The sequence below is a fragment of the Danio rerio genome, chromosome 2, assembly GCF_052040795.2.
Source record: "Danio rerio strain M-AB ecotype USA chromosome 2, GRCz13ab, whole genome shotgun sequence".
NCBI classification, from domain to species: Eukaryota; Metazoa; Chordata; class Actinopteri; order Cypriniformes; family Danionidae; genus Danio; species Danio rerio.
In genome coordinates, this window is record NC_141022.1 from 45,431,083 (window position 1) to 45,450,317 (window position 19,235).

Sequence of the window (19,235 nt, forward strand, 5' to 3'; positions counted from 1 at the left end):
TACCTTGAAATTCTGACTTTTTAACTCAGAATTTTGACTTTCTAACTTGGAATTCTAACTCTTTAACTCTGAATTAATAACAGGGAATTCTGACTTTATAACTCAGAATTATGACTTTATAACTCAGAATTCTGTCTTTTTAACTCAGAATTATGACTTTATAACTCAGAATTCTGACTTAATAACTGGAAATTCTGACTTTATAACTCAGAATTCTGACTTAATAACCCGGTATTTTGGCTGTATAACTCAGAATTTTGACTTTATATCTCAGAGTTCTAACTCTTTAACTGAATTCTGACTTAATAACTGGGAATTCTGACTATAACTAGGAATTCTGATTCATTAAATGTGAATTCTGACTTTATTAATCGAAATTCTGACTTAATAACTGGGAATTCTGACTTCATTTTGGAAATTCTGCCTTATTAACTCAAAATTCCGACTATAACTCGGAATTCTGGATTAATAACTCAGAACTATGACTTTATAACTCAGAATTCTGACTTTTTAACTGAGAATTGACTTTATAACTTGGATTTCTGACTTAATAACTGGAAATTCTGACTTTATAACTTGGAATTCTGACTTCATTACTCGAAATTCTGCCTCATTAACTCAGAATTCCAACTATAACTCGGAATTCTGACTTAATAACTCAGAATTCTGTCTTTTTAACTCAGAATTATGACTTTATAACTCGGAATTCTGACTTAATAACTGGAAATTCTGACTTTATAACTCAGAATTCTGACTTCATAACTTGGAAGTCTGACTTAATAACTCGTCCCAGATGTCCCAGATGACCCAAACCATGCTGTCCCACATTATCAATCAAATGTGGGACAACAAAAAATGCTAGAAAGAAAATAAATCGAAAAAAAATATTTTCAACACTTTAACACAAAATATAACATAATTTAACAACAATTGGGAACATTGTGTTAATCATGAAAGGTTAATTTCCTTATTTTTAATCTAGTCAGAATCACTGACCTTGTCATCCAATGTTGATGAGAGCAAGTGCCCTGGCCCCCTCTGTGGAACCCCCCAATGTGATTTCACTCATAAAGTCCTAGCTAAATTTATAATAAAAGTCATGTCGACTGAATTTTGGTAGAACAGAAATAAACACACTGAAGCATAGGTGTCCAAATTACTCAATGCCCCAGTCAGATTACCCAAATACACCATATAAATATTTTATATTTATATATAACGATATCTTTTTTATTAAGGAGGTTAGGGACGTTTCGTTACAACGTTTGTGCATTACTGTTTGCCCAAAGTTCAAAGAACGTTCCCTGTTAATTGTGAAACATGACCAGGCCTACATTACTTGCATAAAAATATCCGCTGACTCAGTAAAAATAAGAAAAAAAAAACTTATAGCGAGAGAGTTGCCTGCGCATTTGTGTTTGTGCGCCATCATTCCCACTCTTAAGAAAATAAATTAAAGAATAATCCTGCATATCCACCGGTCAATATTTTATGTAAACATGCTGATCCCACGGTGGATGCCCTTTGACCCCGTACCCTGGATGTTTACAGGTGTCTCATCAGATCTTGCGGGCATCGGTGCCAAATGATCCAAACAGGTGGAGATGCGCTGCCGTTCCTAGGCGCGTCAGTGCGTCATCAGCAGAGTCCCTCAATTACCGGAGACTGAGTCAGATTCATTAACACGAATTAAGAAAGTCTCTGTTAATTCAGAGGAGACAGGCTCTCGATTCAATCTACAGCGTGAAACTAAACACACGACGGAATGCAAGAGCATTTTCATTTTAGATTTAGTCGAACCGCAGCCAATAATTCAGTGACTCATTGTGCTGTTTCTGTCATCTGAGAAATAAGGTGCTCATATAAATAAAAGCCCAGCGATGCTCGCTCCCAGACAGCAGACTCTCACCGACAATTGGTTTCTGGAGGACACCGACTGAGGTGAGCATCAACTCAGAACATGCTATTATAGATGACACAAAAGTTAACTTTATTTTATGAGCATAATGTTTTTCATTTAATAATTGTTTTCAAATAGCCTAATGAAATCGAATAAGCGCAGTTGTTTTTGTTTGTTTAAATAAGGCTATAGTTTAGAAAGTAGAAGGCTTGCATGAACATTGCGAAAGTACACATCATTCATTAAATAGCATTAAACCGGATCCCTGGCTTAATTGTAACAGTTTTACATTGCATAAAATTTCAGAGATTCTTGCTTCCACTGATGCTCAAAATGTGATTTATCCTGGAGAAGATTGTAGCACTTGTTACAATGTTCCTCTTTAGACTGAAACAGAGAGTGTTATTTACCTCAAACTTTAAACCACTAGGCATCTGATTCACGGACCAGGATTTAGAAGCAGAGAATGCACCCTCAGATTTTTTGGAGATATGATTATTTATGTGTATTTTTTAATCAAGAATTGAATAAACAAATAAACTATTTAAAAAGACTGAAATAAATAAGATATGGTCATTACTTTTTGTATTTAAAATGTATTTTTGAACCTTCTGAACATGTGCTCATATATTTAGATATTGTATATTTCACTAATTTGTAATATGGAAATGCATTATTAAATCCAAGCACTTGTATAGTATAAGCCTTTTGGAAACCAAATGGTTATAAAATTTATAATGCAATGGCTAATGTGCACCTTTAAAAGTAAAGTGTTTTAAATTATATAGCCTATTTAGAAATACACGGTATTTTTAAAATGAAAAACATTTTGTCATTCATTTAAAAATCATGCAAAGTAATTTTTAATAACCCATATACTTCCAGATTACCGTGAATTCCCCTATGAATCTGCACGTGGTTGTCGTTGCGGTGTCCCTCGGACTCTCCGTCTGGAGCTCTGACTGCGCTCCTGGACACACGGACGCGCCGCTGCCGGTCCTGATGCGCGTAGGGGAGGAGTACCGGATACGCCTGGACAACAGCCCGAGCGCGCTCGACCGGAAAGCTCCGTCGCGCATTCAGCTGCAACTCACACAGCGGCTGTCTGGAGGTCAGATCGGTGGTGTCGGTAACGGGATCCTGAGCAGCCCAGAGGACCGCGAGCGTCGATCGGAGGATCCGCCGATCTCGCTTGATCTGACGTTTCACCTGCTGCGTGAGGTGCTGCAGATGGCGAGAGCCGAGAAAATGACCCAGCGCGTAACCCACAACCGCAAGATCATGGACGATTTAGGAAAATGAAGCATTAATAACTCACAAAATAGTTGTGTCAGCGTTCAGTGTAAAAAAGAAATAAGTATTACCACTTTAAGTCTACACTTTAAAAAACATAGGCTACTTCACATTACATTCACTCTAAGAAATGCTGGGTTATTTAAACCCAAACTGAGTGAAATATGGACAAACCCAAACATTGGGTTAAATAGGCCTAAATTTGATCCTATATTTAAAAAATGAACACATCAGTTGGTTTGGTCTGTATTACGCCCAGAATTGGGTTAAAATAACCCACCTTTTTTAAAGTATTCCTTAAAAAGTAATGCATTGCTAAGACTGTAATATTTAACTTTTTCTGTGACAGTTTCTAATGCAGTATGTTTAGGGATTTCTGGTTTATAAATACTTTGTGTTTACTATCTTTTTATCCTTTTATGCTTTTCCATCCTCTCTGTTTTAATAGGAAACAGCATGTACTCAATATGGACATATTATATAGTATAAAAAGACCAGATGTAGGCTTCACTTATTCATCATTTATTTTGCACTTTAGTCCTCTACTTCAGAAAGAAATGTTTTTTTTATTCTTATCTAGCTATTTAATGTATAATTATTGTTGGAAAAGAAATACAATATTCATTTTGATGTACATCAGGCTTTTCTGGAAGGTTAACTGTAGTGTTGCAGGTTTATCAGGTTTAGTCTTGGGTTACTTTGGCATATTTAACCAAGAGAAAGAGAAAACGTGGCGTTGTCCATCATCAGATGTCTGGCCGGGACCGGATGTTACCTGAATGAATGCAAAAGAAGGAGAAAATGAGATGAATGGATTGATAAACAGACAGTAAGAAGGACAGACAGAGCTAAAGATCTGATCAGAAATATTTACAGAATTTATAATGTGGTCACATGAATTACTACTAAACAGAGAAAATTTAGCAAATGGGTGTTTTGTAATTGTCACAATTCCAGAAATACAATTTTGGTTTCATCGCCAGCTCTTTTGGATAAAATCTCAAGCTTTCTGACAACCAGCCTGTTTCTCATGTTTAACTCCACTTCTAATGATGGACAGTGCTTGTATTGATACGTGTGTTATTCATTGCCATAATCGTGTTCTTTATGATTCTGAATTTAACAAAGCACACATGACAATGATTTTAGTGACAATGTTATTTAATTCAAGTTCAAAATATTTAATTTTTATAGAAGAAAAAGCACAGGGAAGTCATTTTTATCTCAATTTCAAGTCAAACTGTAAATAAATGACTATACAAATGATCTAAAGGTCTGTAATGTTGAAACATTAATTACTATTGGTCAATAATAAGGTTTTAAGGATGTGCTGTAGCTTTCTTGGCTAATAAATCTTAAGCAGCACAAAATTATTAATACTTATTAATCTTATGTTTGGTACACTTTATTTTACAAAAAGGATCATTTCACTTTTCCAAAACCTAGAAAAGAGTCAGTATTTTACTGTCAAGGTCAGAAATGGTGATATGTTTCCCCTTTAGAACTGCTTTTATAATTATTTTGTAATTGCAGCATCAATTTCTTCAAACAATTAGAATATCAGAAACAACAACAACAACAACAAACTTTTTCAATTTTATGTAAATTATATGTAAAAACCTGTATCTCACAACAGGGTTGGTCTGCAGTAATTGATAATAATGACTTTTGTGTTTTTTGGTATAATTATGTTGACAATAGTCACGCTTTACAATCAGGTTTCATTAAGTATTGTTAGTTAATGTATTTGCTGAAAAGAACTAAGAATGTACAATGCTTCATTCATTCATTCATTTTCTTTTTGGCTTAGTCCCTTTATTCATCTGGGGTCACCACAGCGGAATGAATCACCAACTAATCCAGCATGTTTTTTAAGCAGCGGATGCCCTTCCAGCTGCAACCCATCTCTGGAAAACATCCATACACATTCACTCAGAGTCATACACTAAGGACAATTTAGCTTACCCAATTACCTGTACCGCATATCTTTGGTCTGTGACGGAAATCAGAGCACCCGGAGGAAACCCACAGGAACGCAGGGAGAACATGCAAACTCCAAACCAGCAAACTTCTTGCTGTGAGGCGACAGTGCTAACCACTGAGCCACTGTGTCTTCCTGTACAATACTTTTACAGCATTTATTAATTAAAGTTCAACATTTACTAATGCATAGCAGCAAAGTTGACAACATTAGTTAATTCACTCAGTTAACAAGAACTAACAATGAATGACGTTATTTTCATTATTCAACATTATCAACGATAAATTAATACTGCAATAAATGTATTGTTCATTATTTGTTCATGTTAGTAAACACATAAACTAACATTAGCTAATAATTCACAGCAATGATAACAATGATTCCTAATGTCAGTTAACTGAATTCATTTATTTGTGTTTAGAGGAAAAGTATGTCATAATCTGGCTACAAAGACAAAACATGCTTCATAAAACTCCAGTAATAACCACTGAAGAGTTCAAATTGATCATTTACATTTTGTTGACTAATCTAAATGCCTCAGATTGGCTACTGCATAACAGTAACATGTTGTTATTGGTTATAGCCAGGCCCACACGGAATCTGCGCGCACAGAATTCTGCAGATTTGTAGCCCATCATTGATTCTATTTAATTCTCTGTGTAAATGTGTTTAAATTCATATTTATTCAGTTTTTAAATGAATTTTAGTAATATGGTAATAATAATAATAATGTAATATTATTAACTAATATAAAATGTTCATGCTTTACAATACAGTTTGTAAAGTAATTTGTTTCTGTCTTTTAGTAGAGATCAGGCATGTGCACACATAGGGCTCAACCTGTGCAGTGCACATGCCCTTTTTAGTCTTGGATATAAAGTGCCCTTCCAAAATGATCAAAAGTGCCCCCGCGACGCGACACACCCTCCGTCCCGCCATTCAGTAGTCGTGCGACAACACCGCTCTTGAGTACGCGCGCTCAACCCCCCTCCCCGCTTTACAGTACGTGCGCGACAACAAAGCTGATCAGAACGATTATATGAAAGACTTGCTTTGTTTACCAAATAAAGTGGATCTGATTGGATTTGCATTGTAAACATTAAATACAAGTTAAAAAGGTATTACTTTTTTGTTCATGTTTTAAGGTTTTAGTTATAATACTCTCAAAATCATTCCGCATAAATTTGACCAAACTTCTGCGCAGAAATAGCAAAAAATGTCCGCAGACTCCGTCTGGCTTGTAGCTCAGTGCTGTGAAGAAAATCACAGAAAGAAATTTGATGCGGTGTTCGTAAACAAAACCGTTCATTCGCTTTTGCATTTCACAAATTTATAGCATTTACATTCATGTCTATGGCATTCAATCCACATTTGAACTATTTGCTACACTGTTTTAATTATAGGGCGGCACGGTGGCTCAGTGGTCAGCCTCACAGCAAGAAAGTCACTGTTTTGAGTCCCGGCTGGGCCAGGTGGCATTTCTGTGTGGAGTCTGCATGTTCTCCACGTGTTCGTGTAGGGTTCCTCTAGGTGATCCTGTTTCCCCCACAGTCCAAAGATGTGCTATAAGTAAATTAAATAAACTGAATTGGCTGTGGTGTATGACTATGTGTGTGTGAATCTGAGAGTGTATGGATGTTTCCTAATACTTGGTTGGAGCTGGAAGGGTATCCACTGTGCAAAACATATGCTGGAATAGTTGGTGGTTCATTCCGCTGTGGCGACCCCTGATAAATAAGGGACTAAGCCGAAGGAAAAAAGAATGAATAATTAAATTTGCTAATTAAAACTGACCCTCTGCTTTATGATGATTAATGTCCTCAGATCAGCTGTGCCTTTCAATATACTTCCCTGCAAAATCCTTAAAAATACTATTAAACGATAATGATTCCAGGACATCGCTAATATGGATCACAATTTGAAAGATCAAAGCTCTTACCTGTGCTTGTGCATCTGCGGAAGGGATGTGAGTGGAGTCTGGAGTGGGTGTAACTATGGGCGTGTTCTCTGTCGGATTTGTGTTTGCTGATTGGCTGGGCTTTAATGACATTTGGACAGAGTCAGCTGCCATTGGTGAAGGATTTGGCACGGGGGTTTGTCTCTGCTGAACTGGGGCAGGTGCGGCTCCTGAAGATGCCTCAGGATTTACGGTTATTTCTTCATCATCATCCTCATCCTCATCATTGTCGTCCCCATCTGTAATAACCTATGGTTATTCACCTTTTAATCCAATTCAGGCTCATTCAGATAACGTACTCCTATTTACATTTCTGTAGAGCGCAAAATCTGCCCCAGAAGCTAAGTTTTTGTTTTCACAAATCCACTAGAGGCCGCTGTGTGTGGTTTTTGAGATCTCAAATTTCTCTTGCTAGTGCCATTTGCGCCTGCTGTTCTCGCGTAAATCTACCAAAGGCCGCTGTTAACTGACTGATTGACTGACTGCCTGACTGACCGACCAACTGCCCGATGCCCCCACCCACCCATTTCCCTAAACCCAACCAACAGTGTCTTGAAAAGCACTCCAAAAAAAGAAACAAATTTTTCGCAGGATTTTTACAACACAGCAAGATTTTACCACATTCTCACCCTGTTACTTATTTGTTGGTTTTATTTTCTGGATTTAGTTTTTTTGAGCTAATGGACAAACTGGTAACAGCAGGAAACCCATCCATATGGTGGTAAGCAGTCACTTGGTAAGTGTGAAAAGGAGCAGCGTCATACTGCCCCATAGCGTTCGTTTTAAAGACAAAATGCAGCCATACGTACTTCTGGATACATAATTCACAATCTCCAGAAATGTATATAGGGCTACGTTTTCAGAATGAGCCTATGTTGTTTTATTTAACAGATTCTTTTAGAACTTATTTATTTTTTCAGAACTTAATATCATTTTTTAGAATTTATATGTCAATGGGGATGCCTGATATTGGAAAAATCTGACATTGCGATATTTTGTTTTTTAATTTCACCAGATGACTTGACAATCTCTAATCAGAAAGAATTTATAATTTTAAATTGATTGGTATAGTTCTGTAGGTGAGTGCATATACATAAAATTAAATAATCTACAAGCATTGATACATACATACTCTAACTGTTAGAGTATGTTTGTATCTATGCTTGTAGATTGTTTACTGTAGAGTCTAACAGTATTCAGGTATGCAGTGAACAATCAAATGTCAAATAGTACTCCACAGCAGGCCTGGCCCTAACCAATTTGGCGCCCTAGGCAAGATTTCAGGTGGTGCCCCGTCACATCGCAGTAAATTCCACTGCTAGTGTAAAGTCATAAAAAACTAAACAGCTTTTTGATCGACTACTACAAGCTGGGAAAATGTCAGATAAATATGCCAATGTAATTAACGTTATTGCTGAATAGATCTAACATTTACACATTAGCTTGAGGAAGGAATGATGGGGTAGCTACGTTAATAGTACTATTTTCCAAAACATCTATGCCCTTCCATAACATTAGCTGACGTTAAAACTAACAGATAGCACTATAGCTATTTAATGATTAGCAATGTTGTCATATCTATCAACGTTGGGATGTTAAAATATGGGACAACAAATAGCTTCAAATGATAGAATAAATAGCAAACAATAGAAAATATTGACAATAAAATAAAAGGTTTAACCTATTAAAATCAATTGCCTATACAAAAATTAAATAAAGCTATAAAATCTATTTAACTTTTAATTGTATTTGCATATTGATTAAAGTTACTATAGTTATTTAGTGAAGAGCAGCAAATGAATCTCTCATTGTGTTTTGTTTGATAACAGAGGTGTTCATGTAAGAATGCACAGACCTATAATGAATGAATGAATGAAGCATTCGACTACTTTAGTAACTGTTGTGCTCATTTAAGAGAAAATTAGTTGTGTTTAAAATAAAACACGCAGGATAATGCAAAAAAAAAAAAAAAAACGAAAAAAATAAGCACTTTTTTGACAGTCCCTTACGGAGAGCTCCACTCCACGCGAGCTCAGCTCTCCCGGCTAAACGCATATCCCAAGCTAAACGGAGCAGTGCTCGTAATATCGAGCGAAAAAAAAAAGAAAAAGACAGCTGTGAAACATAACCAGCTTTGTCTTTTTGTAGGAAACACACTTTAGATCTTTTTAGGGTAAGAGGTTTTTAAGTTATTGCCATCTATCACTGAATGTGTGTCAGGAATATTGAAAACAAAACCAACTTAACCCCACTCATTTCTGGCGCCCCCCCGGGATGTACAGCGCCCTTACCATTTGCCTATACTGCCTATGCCACGGGCCGGTCCTGCTCCACAGTCTTTGTTTTATAAGTAATTCAATAAAATTAATAGCTATTAAAGTTACAAATGTACAATTTTTCAGGCCTGAATTCTTTTTAAAATCCTCATTCATTCACATACCTCCAAAACCCATGCAAATGTTGAATTATAATCCAGATTTTGCAATATGACTATTGAGAAAGATCACACTGTGATATCGATATTGAAACAATGTCAACCCAGGCTCATTCTGATTACGTACCCCTATATACATTTCTAGAGAGCGCCAAATACGTCCCAGGAGCTACGTTTTTTTGTAGTTTTTGCTTTCGCAAATCTACAAAAGGCCGCTGTGTATGGTTTATGGGATCTCAAATTTCTCGTGCGAGTGCCATACGCACCTGCTGTTTTTGTGTAAATCCACCATAGGCCATTGTTGACTGACTGACTGACTGACTGACCGACCAATGACCCCACTCTCCCCTTTTTCTAAACCCAACCGATAGTGTTTTAAAAAGCACTGATTGACCACATTCTCACTGTTATTTACTTTGTTTACTTTATTTTATTTTTATTTTTATTTTTTTTCTTACCCACTTTCTGGAACCGTTCTTCACCCTACTCAAACCGAGAAACTCTGCTATGCCTTTCAAGTCCCCTGACGAATCTGTAGAGCTACGCACAAACTGGTAACAGTGGAAAAGCTGTCCATATGGAGGAATGCAGCCAGCTGGTAAGCGCGAAAAGGAACTACTTTATACTGCCCTGTATCGCTCATTATGTTGGCTCGAGAAAGTCAACATACTGTTATACTACTCTGTCCTCGAAACCAAACGTATCTCCTCCTAGGTCGTTCATGTTACAAAACCTGCCTTCTGCATTTAAGATTGTTGCTTATCTCCTCATGCCAATCAGACCAACTGTTTTTGAATAAAAAAAATGTTAAATATAACATTTTAATAATCCGGGCATATAAAAAAATTATACATGCCCCAAACTTGTCCAAAAGCTGTTTTATACATTCGATTTTGTTGCTATATCTTTTTTATCAGGTTTATCAGACCTATAGTATTCCAATAAATAATTTTTAAGCATTTTTTTTTCTCAAAATATGGCAAGGCTAAAACTCCATGACTTAAACTTCATTATTTTTTTAATTAATATGGCAAGGTATTTTTATATAAAGTCTTTTTTTACTAATGTGGGGAGCCATTTTTTGAGCCATTTTTGCATGCATCACTTTCACACTTATTAAGCATTATATTTTTATCAAAAATATAATGATAAGTCCAGTGCTACTAGCAATTAGTTAATGATTATCTACGTGCAATAACAAATGCTAGAAATGTCTACTAAGTATTAGCATTTGATCAAACATGTACACGAGTGTTGCTATATGGCAACTGCTTAGCAACCACCTAGCAATGCCATAAACATTTTAGGAACTGCCTAGCAACCACTTAGGACCTTTCCCAGTCCTAGCGCAGTCACATTGGCTTTCTCAAGCCAACATCAAAGTTCGTCAACGAACTTAAGGTTCTAGTTTTAAAGATGAAATGCAGCCATACATTCCTCTGGCTACATTATTTGTAATCTCCAGAAATGTATATAGGGTTACGTTTTAGAATAAGTCTATGTTGCAATGATGTGCAACCCTAAGAAAAATGGCTTGGAATAACAAACGGTCAAACTACTTTCTCTACAAACAAGTGTGCTTATGACTAAATATATAAAAATAACAGTTTGTAAAATCAGTCAGCATAACAAGCTTGTTCTTTAAGTTTAAGTGAATGAGAACAGAAGTCTTTTAGGCCAATTAGGTTCCGATGGCTGTGCTTGCTTTAACATATAAGAATAAGGTCAATAAAGGGACAGACTAAAATTAAACTGAAAGGATTAGAGTTGGTTTACCCTTGATAAAGTCTATACTGAGGATTGCTCTTCGCTCCGACTGGAAGTTTGCAGAGAAATGATCCATGTTTTCATATCCACGCTCAACCTTCTCTAAGTGAGACACATTCCGGCTTTCTGCAATCCTGAGGTTAAAGAGACGAGAATGAATAAGTTGACTAAATAAAAGAGTTTAGATGCAGAATAAAGATAAATATCTGGTTCTTACTGTTGTAGCAGAGGCTTCGTGTTCTGTAAGAGAGACATATTGATAAGAAATTTCACTAGAAAAACTTGGTTGCATATTTAATTCCTTTAAAAAAAAAGCATGCAAGATCACAATGAAGAACTTCACAGACCTGCAGGAAGATAGCCATTTCAGATTCCTCCATTGTCTGAATTCCTGTCTCCACTAGTTTAGCTGAGTTATCCAGATGCTCTCTGTACCTGCACAGATGATAATAGTATTATACATTATGAAAACGTAAAGATACTTAGTAGTAGAGAAAAGTGTTAAAAAATAACATGACATTTGAATTATTTCTCAATTATTTCCCAAGTGATGTTTTACGGAGCAAGGACACCCACAATATTTTCTATTATATTTAATCTTCAGGAAAAAGTCTTATTTATTTGAATTTTACTGGAATAAAAACTTTTATTATTTTAGTTATCATTATTTTAAGGTCGATATTATTAGCCCTGTAAGCTGAGAAAATTTCTTTCTATGCTAATGAAGGACTACTGAGACATTCCAAGCATGGGATGGGTCCTCCTGGTTAGGCAGAGTTCCTCTCAGCTCCAATACACATCTCTGCCATTTGCTTACAGTAACCATGTGCTTTTCACCATACACAATTCATCTGCTCGTGTTCTTCCTTCATATAACTTTGTCATGTTTGGTGTCATTTGACAGTTTATGACTTCAGTGTTGTGATGAAATCAACAGAGACATTGATTGATTGTATTTCAATCTACAATATATTTACTATTGTTGGGTCATGGCCTGAGGAGAGTATGTTAATGTTCTTCTCCCCCACTTTATCTCTTCAACTTTGCTCTCATGTTTAGCTGGTTTTGGGGGTTGGTTTTCACTCATGTTTGACAATGGTTTGCTCAGGGTATAAGAAGGAAAGGTAACTGTTGATATGGGAGAATGTCTTTTACTCTGCATCTCCCGCACACCGGTGCGTAGCCTCATATGCTAACAAAGGCAGTTTCACTGTCTTTGTTGCTCAGCAGTGCATAAGTTACAGCTAATTTCTTTATACAGTATGCTAGTTTGTTTCATTCTACTGTCTGTATATTTAAACATGTAACTTAATTAACAACTTTCCCTGCTTTAAGACGTAGAGAGTCTTTCGCTTTATCAACGATGATAACAACTTTAATGGAGTCAGATTCATTATAATGGAGTCAAATAAATAATGGATTTAAACACGCCATCCTTTCTGTTTCCGACTATTGGTTCAGAATAGCAGTGTAAGCTTATAGCCTTACAGCCCGTTGGGATTTTTGTCTAGAAATTAAAACTGTTGTCCAATGACTTGCCTAATTAGCCAAAATGCACATTAAACAGAATACTGGTATCTTGCAAAATCACTTATAAAATATGCCCTAAAATAACAGCAAAGACAATAGTTACTGAAAAAAAAAACTCTGTTAAACAGCACTTATACAAATTCCACCAAGTTCCCTTCAACTGTAGATTTGATGAACATGTGTCACCTATTTGTATTACTGTTAAGAAGATTTAGATGGGTACTGATATGTATTTTATGTTATTTCTTCCTGGATGAAATGATGATTTTTTTTGCATCATATTCCAGTTTTCAGTCTTTTGTGATCTTTCAGAAATCATGCTAATATGCTGATTATGAAACTGTGTTCAATTGTTATTAATACTGCTGCTTAATACTTTGTGGAAACAGACGGACGGACGGACGGACGGACGGACGGACGGACGGACGGACGGACGGACGGACGGACGGACGGACGGACGGACGGACGGACGGACGGACGGACGGACAGACAGACAGACAGACAGACAGATAGATAGATAGATAGATAGATAAAATATAATCTTAAATACATATATATATATATATATATATATATATATATATATATATATATATATATATTCAGTTCATCTTTATTTCTGAAGCTCTTTTACAATGTAGATTGTGTCAAAGCAGCTAAACACAGAAGTTTTAGTAGATTGAAACTGTGTCAGTCCAGTTTTCAGAGTTGAAGTTTAGTTAAGTTCAGGGTGGTTTAATTTTCAATGCTGAAAGTCCAAACACTGAAGAGCAAATCCATCGAATCCATATGTATTTATGCTGTTTTTCTTGCTCATTTATCACCTGGCATAGAGAATATAGACTATACACTGTTTTTTGTTTTGTGTGTAGTGTGTTTATTTGCATGTACTTGCGCTGTAGGCCACTGATATAATCCAGCTTCTCCTGCTGTTCTGCTGTGATCTTCAGCGTTAGATCTCCTCTGCGTTCTTCCAGAAGAGCATACAGGCGATCAAACCACTCGCAAACACGAGACTTCTGCCTGCGACCGTTCTCCTGCACACAAACACACATGCGCGGACATCACTACATAAAAATAGTTCATTTTTATTAATTAACAGTTCTGTATTTTGTGGTTCATGTTTTTTTTTTTTTGTTCTTTTTTGTCGTTTATTAATGCTTTTGAATTGCATTATGGGACCTTGACCTTTCTTTCAACAACTTTTAACCTTGAAAAAGTTCAATAGTTAAAGGTAAACTTTAAATACTTTACATAAAGGTTTATGTTGTGCATTATGGTACAAAAACTGAGTATTGTTCCTGTTCTTAAACAAAGAATAAAGAACACACTGACCTCCACAGATCTGCAGGTTTCCTCTAGCTGACTGATAATTCCCTGAATTCTGTCATTGTTTCCAACTAACAGGCCAACGCCATCGGACAGCTCTGTCTGTAGATGTACACATAAACTGGTCAGTCATCATGAAGACAGCAGTGGAGAGAGAGGAAGCAGAACGATGGGTAAACGTCTTACTTTCTGGGACTCATAGACAGATTTAAGTGGAGCGACCTCACAGGTCTGATGACTCCCGAACACTTTGCATAGCGAACAAGTAGGAACAGAGCACGTCACGCAGTAGATATTAATCCTCTCGTCCTGATGCTCTTCGCACATCAGCACCTCTTCCTTCACTTGTGGCTCAGGTTTACTGCTGCTTACACACAATCAGACAGATCTGACTAAACCCTTGAGCATCCTTATGAAGATATTTTTCATTCATTCATTCATTCATTTTCCTTCAGCTTAGTCCTTGTATTCATCATTAGGGGCCGCCACAGAGGAATGAACCGCCAACTTATCCAGCATATGTTTTACACAGCAGATGCCCTTCCAGCTGCAACCCAGCATTGGGAAAGAAGACATTTTCATTTTTGCTATATTTTTCATGATCATCTTAGCTGTTAATGAAATAAGGTGCATTCTCATTTTATTTTAAAATTGTGCTTTACACTATGTACAAAAAAAAGTTCCACTCAGGACTGTCAGAACTAGGACAGGATAGGATAGGATAGGATAGGATAGGATAGGATAGGATAGGATAGGATAGGATAGGATAGGATAGGATAGGATAGGATAGCACAGGATAAACTTTATATGTCCGGAGAGAAAATTTGTCTTGGGCAAAAAAAGTGCTACAAGGTTGCTCTAAGCAAGACAATAAAACAAATAAAACAATTAAGAACATACACTTTTACGAATTATAACCATATATAAATATGAAATATATAAAGAACAGAACACAGTCAGGTGCTAAAATACTACAGGTGCTTTGTTCTTGGTGGAGTTCAACAGTTTTTTCGAGGTAGGAACAAAGGAAAGCTTCAATCTATGAACCATTTCAGAGTGGTGATGTCATTGGCCCATGAACGTTTCCTGCTTGTTATCAGACTATTTCACAACTGTAACAAGAGGCAATTCAATCATATCTCAACGTTAAAACAGCTGTCATAACATTATTTATCAATATGTGGCTCTTTTTGGATTCTCTGAAGCGATAAGAGTTAAAAATGTAAAACAGGAAATGCGTTGGGACCATTGTTTTTGTTTACACCCCTCAAAATGGTCTATTGGTTTTACACATTGGCATTCTCAGTCTTTTTCTCATGACGGCCAGTTCATATTGAGTCTGTATAGGCTCATATTGTTTTATTCCTATGATTTTCATGGCTGTTTTTTGAATATGAACCTTTTTTTTTAATTGAATAGAGAGATTTCCAAACCAAACTGTGATTCCACAGCGAATAAGACTTTTGAACATAGCTCGGCAAAAAACAAGCAAGATATTACTACCCACCCCATACAATCTCAGCCAACTATAATGTTTCTGCTGAAACACATTAAAGCTGCAATGTTACAAGTCTTTGTTAACAGTTTCTTTTTTTGGCAATGATTAAAAAAACTAACTACTTTAATAAATGTATCATTTGTGATGCATGTGATTTGGCATGTAAAGCAAATTCTCACTTTTGTCTATTTTCTGCTTTAGAGCACTGCAGGTGAAATTCATTAAAATGATGTAATTATTATAATGTGGATGTGTTGGTATGGATATTATTATTTTTTTGTATACTGAGCAATCTTAATATGTTTAATAAATGTTAATATTCATCCATTCATTTTCTTTTCGGCTTAGTGCCTTTATTAATCAGGGGTCGCCAAAGCGGAATGAACCGCCAATTTATCCAGCATATGTTTTACACAGCGGATGCCCTTTCAGCCACAACCCAACGCTGGAAAACACCGATACACAGATACACTACAGCCAATTTAGTTTATTCAATTCACCTATAACAAATGTCTTTGGACTGTAGGGGAAACTGGAGAACCCGGAGGAAACTCAAACACAAACATGGGCAGAACATGCAAACTCCAGACAGAATTGCCAAATGAACTAGTTGGGGCTCGAACCAGCAACCTTCTTGCTGTAAGGAGATGATCGTGCTACCCACTGTGCCACCATGACACCCTTTTTTTGAGGTCATTTTTGTGTGACATTCCACAAAAAAAAACAAAGAAAGTAGTTTTTTTAAATCAGTGACATTCAAGACTGTAATAACCCAAAATCTTGTAATAAATATACATGTATTAAATTGTGTATTAAATATAAAATACAGTGGCTTAATGCAATTTAAACAAACTCACCAGGAATGATGCTGGTAAAGAAATCTACATCACTGAAGTGTAATAATTATCAAAATATAATACTTTATGGTGTTTTTTGACATATTTTTGTACTCTCTGTGATCTATGTGTACCTTTTAAAAATGTACACACCGTGGTTAAATTGTCTCTCTTTACATGTTAGGTTACATTAGCAAAGTAAGTTAAATATTGACAAACAAACCTTTAGAAATAATCCTTGAAAACTTCCCTCCTAATAAAAGTAGCACAATAAAACAACAATGTGAAATGATTTAAACCTGAAAGATCAGTATGAAAACAACAAAATTGTATAACAGGTTCCTGCAAAGAAAGTGGTATGAATGTGTGTGTGTTGGGGCAACTGATAAACACAGAAAGTGTGTCTGAAATAGCTCCTGTCACACTGACCTACTTATAGTCTAGCACACACAAACTAACCATGTGCTGGAATAGAATAGAATAGAATGGAATAGAATAGAATAGAATAGAATAGAATAGAATAGAATAGAATAGAATAGAATAGAATAGAATACAATAGAATAGAATAGAAAGCCTGGGTTCCAAAAAACATCAACATGAATGATTAGAGAAAAGAATGTGAAGCTGTAAGTTTCAGTTACAGTAACAGTACCTGCTGGACTCCTGTTTGTACATGTCTATGATATTCTCCACCAGCAGGTTCCTCTGCAGGCCATAGACCCCGTGCCTGTCCAGAACTACTTCATGTCTGCAGGAGGGACAGCGGAACCGGCCGCCGGAGCCCAGTGAAGAGCCTCCCCGTGTGGGTAGGTAGGGGTTTGAGGCCTGAAACACAGACAAACACAGAAATAATTTTATTTATAATATATAGTTTACATTATTTAATGATCAGGATAAAATAAAATGATAGTATGACAAGTGTGGTTATGTGTATTTTTGTCTAGCTCAGCTTCAAACTACTGAATGTTCCAATTAAATAAAAAAGTATAACTTATAATAAGCTTTCATGAATATATGGGTGCTGTTTAAAATCACTGCAGCAGTTTTGGAATATGTAAGAGAGCATTATAGCCACTTTAAACTGGTAACTTGCATGAGAACTAACCTACTAAAAACAGCTACATATCATCTGGTCATACAAACCTCAATAGTAAGTTGTTGTGATAGGTACAGTTCTGTTCAAACATAGGCCTAGTTAACTTCTCATTTATACTTTATATTTATACAGATAATACCTGAAAGATGTCGTTGGCACATTTGCGGCAGAGGTTGTGCTGGCACGGTAAAATGACCACCGGTTTGGTGAAGATCTCAAGGCAAATGGGGCAAATGAGCTGCCTCTCCAAACTTTCCATGGTGTCGCGCGATCTACTGAGGCAGTAATCCAAAGTCACGCTCATCACCCGGGGCGCGCGCGTTTGCTGAACACACTTTTGCGTGTGTTGGGTCTTGATTGTTTTTATTCTCTTATTAAAGAAATGCTGTTTCCCGTGCTGTGGAACTTATACAACATGAACGGTAAAACGCGTCGTCACCTTCCTCCACGCACTCGTGTAGTGTCCGGTCTGTTTTTAGAAAAAGTACGTCAAGGTTGCCATGATTACGTGACCATATATGAAAGCTGCACTGATGCGCGCGACCGGACAGCTGTCTGTCTGCCCCCAACACAACTGAGCGGCCAAACCGAGATACAGACAGAGGCGTGAAAAATTACTGCACTTCTCCTGTAATCCAGACAAATCACCTATTCTCATAAGTTTAATGGCAGATTCTTTTTTCTTTTTTTTTTCCAATATAACAGTGTTGGTAAATGTCAAGTACAATCACTGACCTGCCACTGTTAAAAGCCAAGCTTGACCCAATTATTCAAAATGGGTTTTAAAGGGGACCTATTATGCTCCTTTTTACAAGATGTAAAATAGTTTTCTGATGTCCTTAGAGTGTGTATGTGTGAGGTTTCAGCTCAAAATACATCACCAAAAATTTTCATAACTCTTTGAAACTGCATATAGGCTTTGATCAAAGTTGTGCTGCTTTGATGACTGTCACTTTAAATTCAAATGAGATTGTGCTCTTTTGAAAAGAGGGCGGAGCTACAAACTATGTCAGTATTGACCTTGGCTGTTTCTCAATATGCGTTCTTCAGCGGTCTTGCGTCCTCGTGTTCTCGTGCAACGTCATCATCAGCTGCCTAAGTTCAGTTCCAATACTCAAGACCGCAAGTACGGAGGACGCGTGAAACTTCCCGGATGTGATCTTGATATTGAGGACGCACTAATGCAGACTTGAGCACCGAACTCGCTCTGGAAGTTCCAGAAGTCATTGCGAATGGAGGTGGGAAGCGCAGCATTTTATTTAGATTTATTATTAAAGCTCAGAGATATCACTTATTTACCTCAGGAGTTTCCCTAAATGAAACGGTGAAAGTAAACATTAACATGGACATCTTAATAAAGGAATAAACACGTTAAGGGTTCTTTGTTTGCTGAAATTCGTATTAAAATTAGTTTTATTTATATTGTGCAGAGTATATTTATAATCTTTTTATGCAATGTATAAATTTTGAAGAGGGGGGAAACAATAAATCGTTGTATGAGTGCTGTAATGTTTAAATAATTTCCATTTAAAACGCGTGAAGGTCACATGACCATCAGGAAGAACGCAGCATCCCATTTCTCAAAGGACGCATTCTCTGCCCTCGCGGTCTCCT

General features: G+C 36.6%; 2 protein-coding genes across 3 annotated transcripts; one reads left to right on the plus strand and one right to left on the minus strand.

Moving 5' to 3' along the window:
- The first annotated feature begins 1,892 nt into the window (after positions 1–1,892).
- On the plus strand, positions 1,893–3,250 carry crha (corticotropin releasing hormone a). The gene is given in 2 exon segments (NM_001443520.1): positions 1,893–1,941; positions 2,786–3,250. A coding segment is annotated over 1 exon segment (399 nt). The 5' UTR covers positions 1,893–1,941; positions 2,786–2,803; the 3' UTR covers positions 3,203–3,250.
- A 449-nt stretch (positions 3,251–3,699) lies between these two features.
- On the minus strand, positions 3,700–18,083 carry trim55a (tripartite motif containing 55a). 2 transcript variants are annotated; one of them, XR_015477682.1, is made up of 10 exons: positions 17,761–18,083; positions 17,178–17,350; positions 14,378–14,555; positions 14,198–14,293; positions 13,754–13,899; positions 11,680–11,767; positions 11,550–11,572; positions 11,342–11,466; positions 6,897–7,370; positions 3,700–5,355 (listed from the first exon to the last, which is right to left on the minus strand). XR_015477682.1 is itself a non-coding variant. In NM_001002358.1 (10 exon segments), coding segments are annotated over 10 exon segments (1,332 nt in total). In that variant the 5' UTR covers positions 17,926–18,055; the 3' UTR covers positions 3,700–3,887.
- Between the last annotated feature and the right edge of the window lie 1,152 nt (positions 18,084–19,235).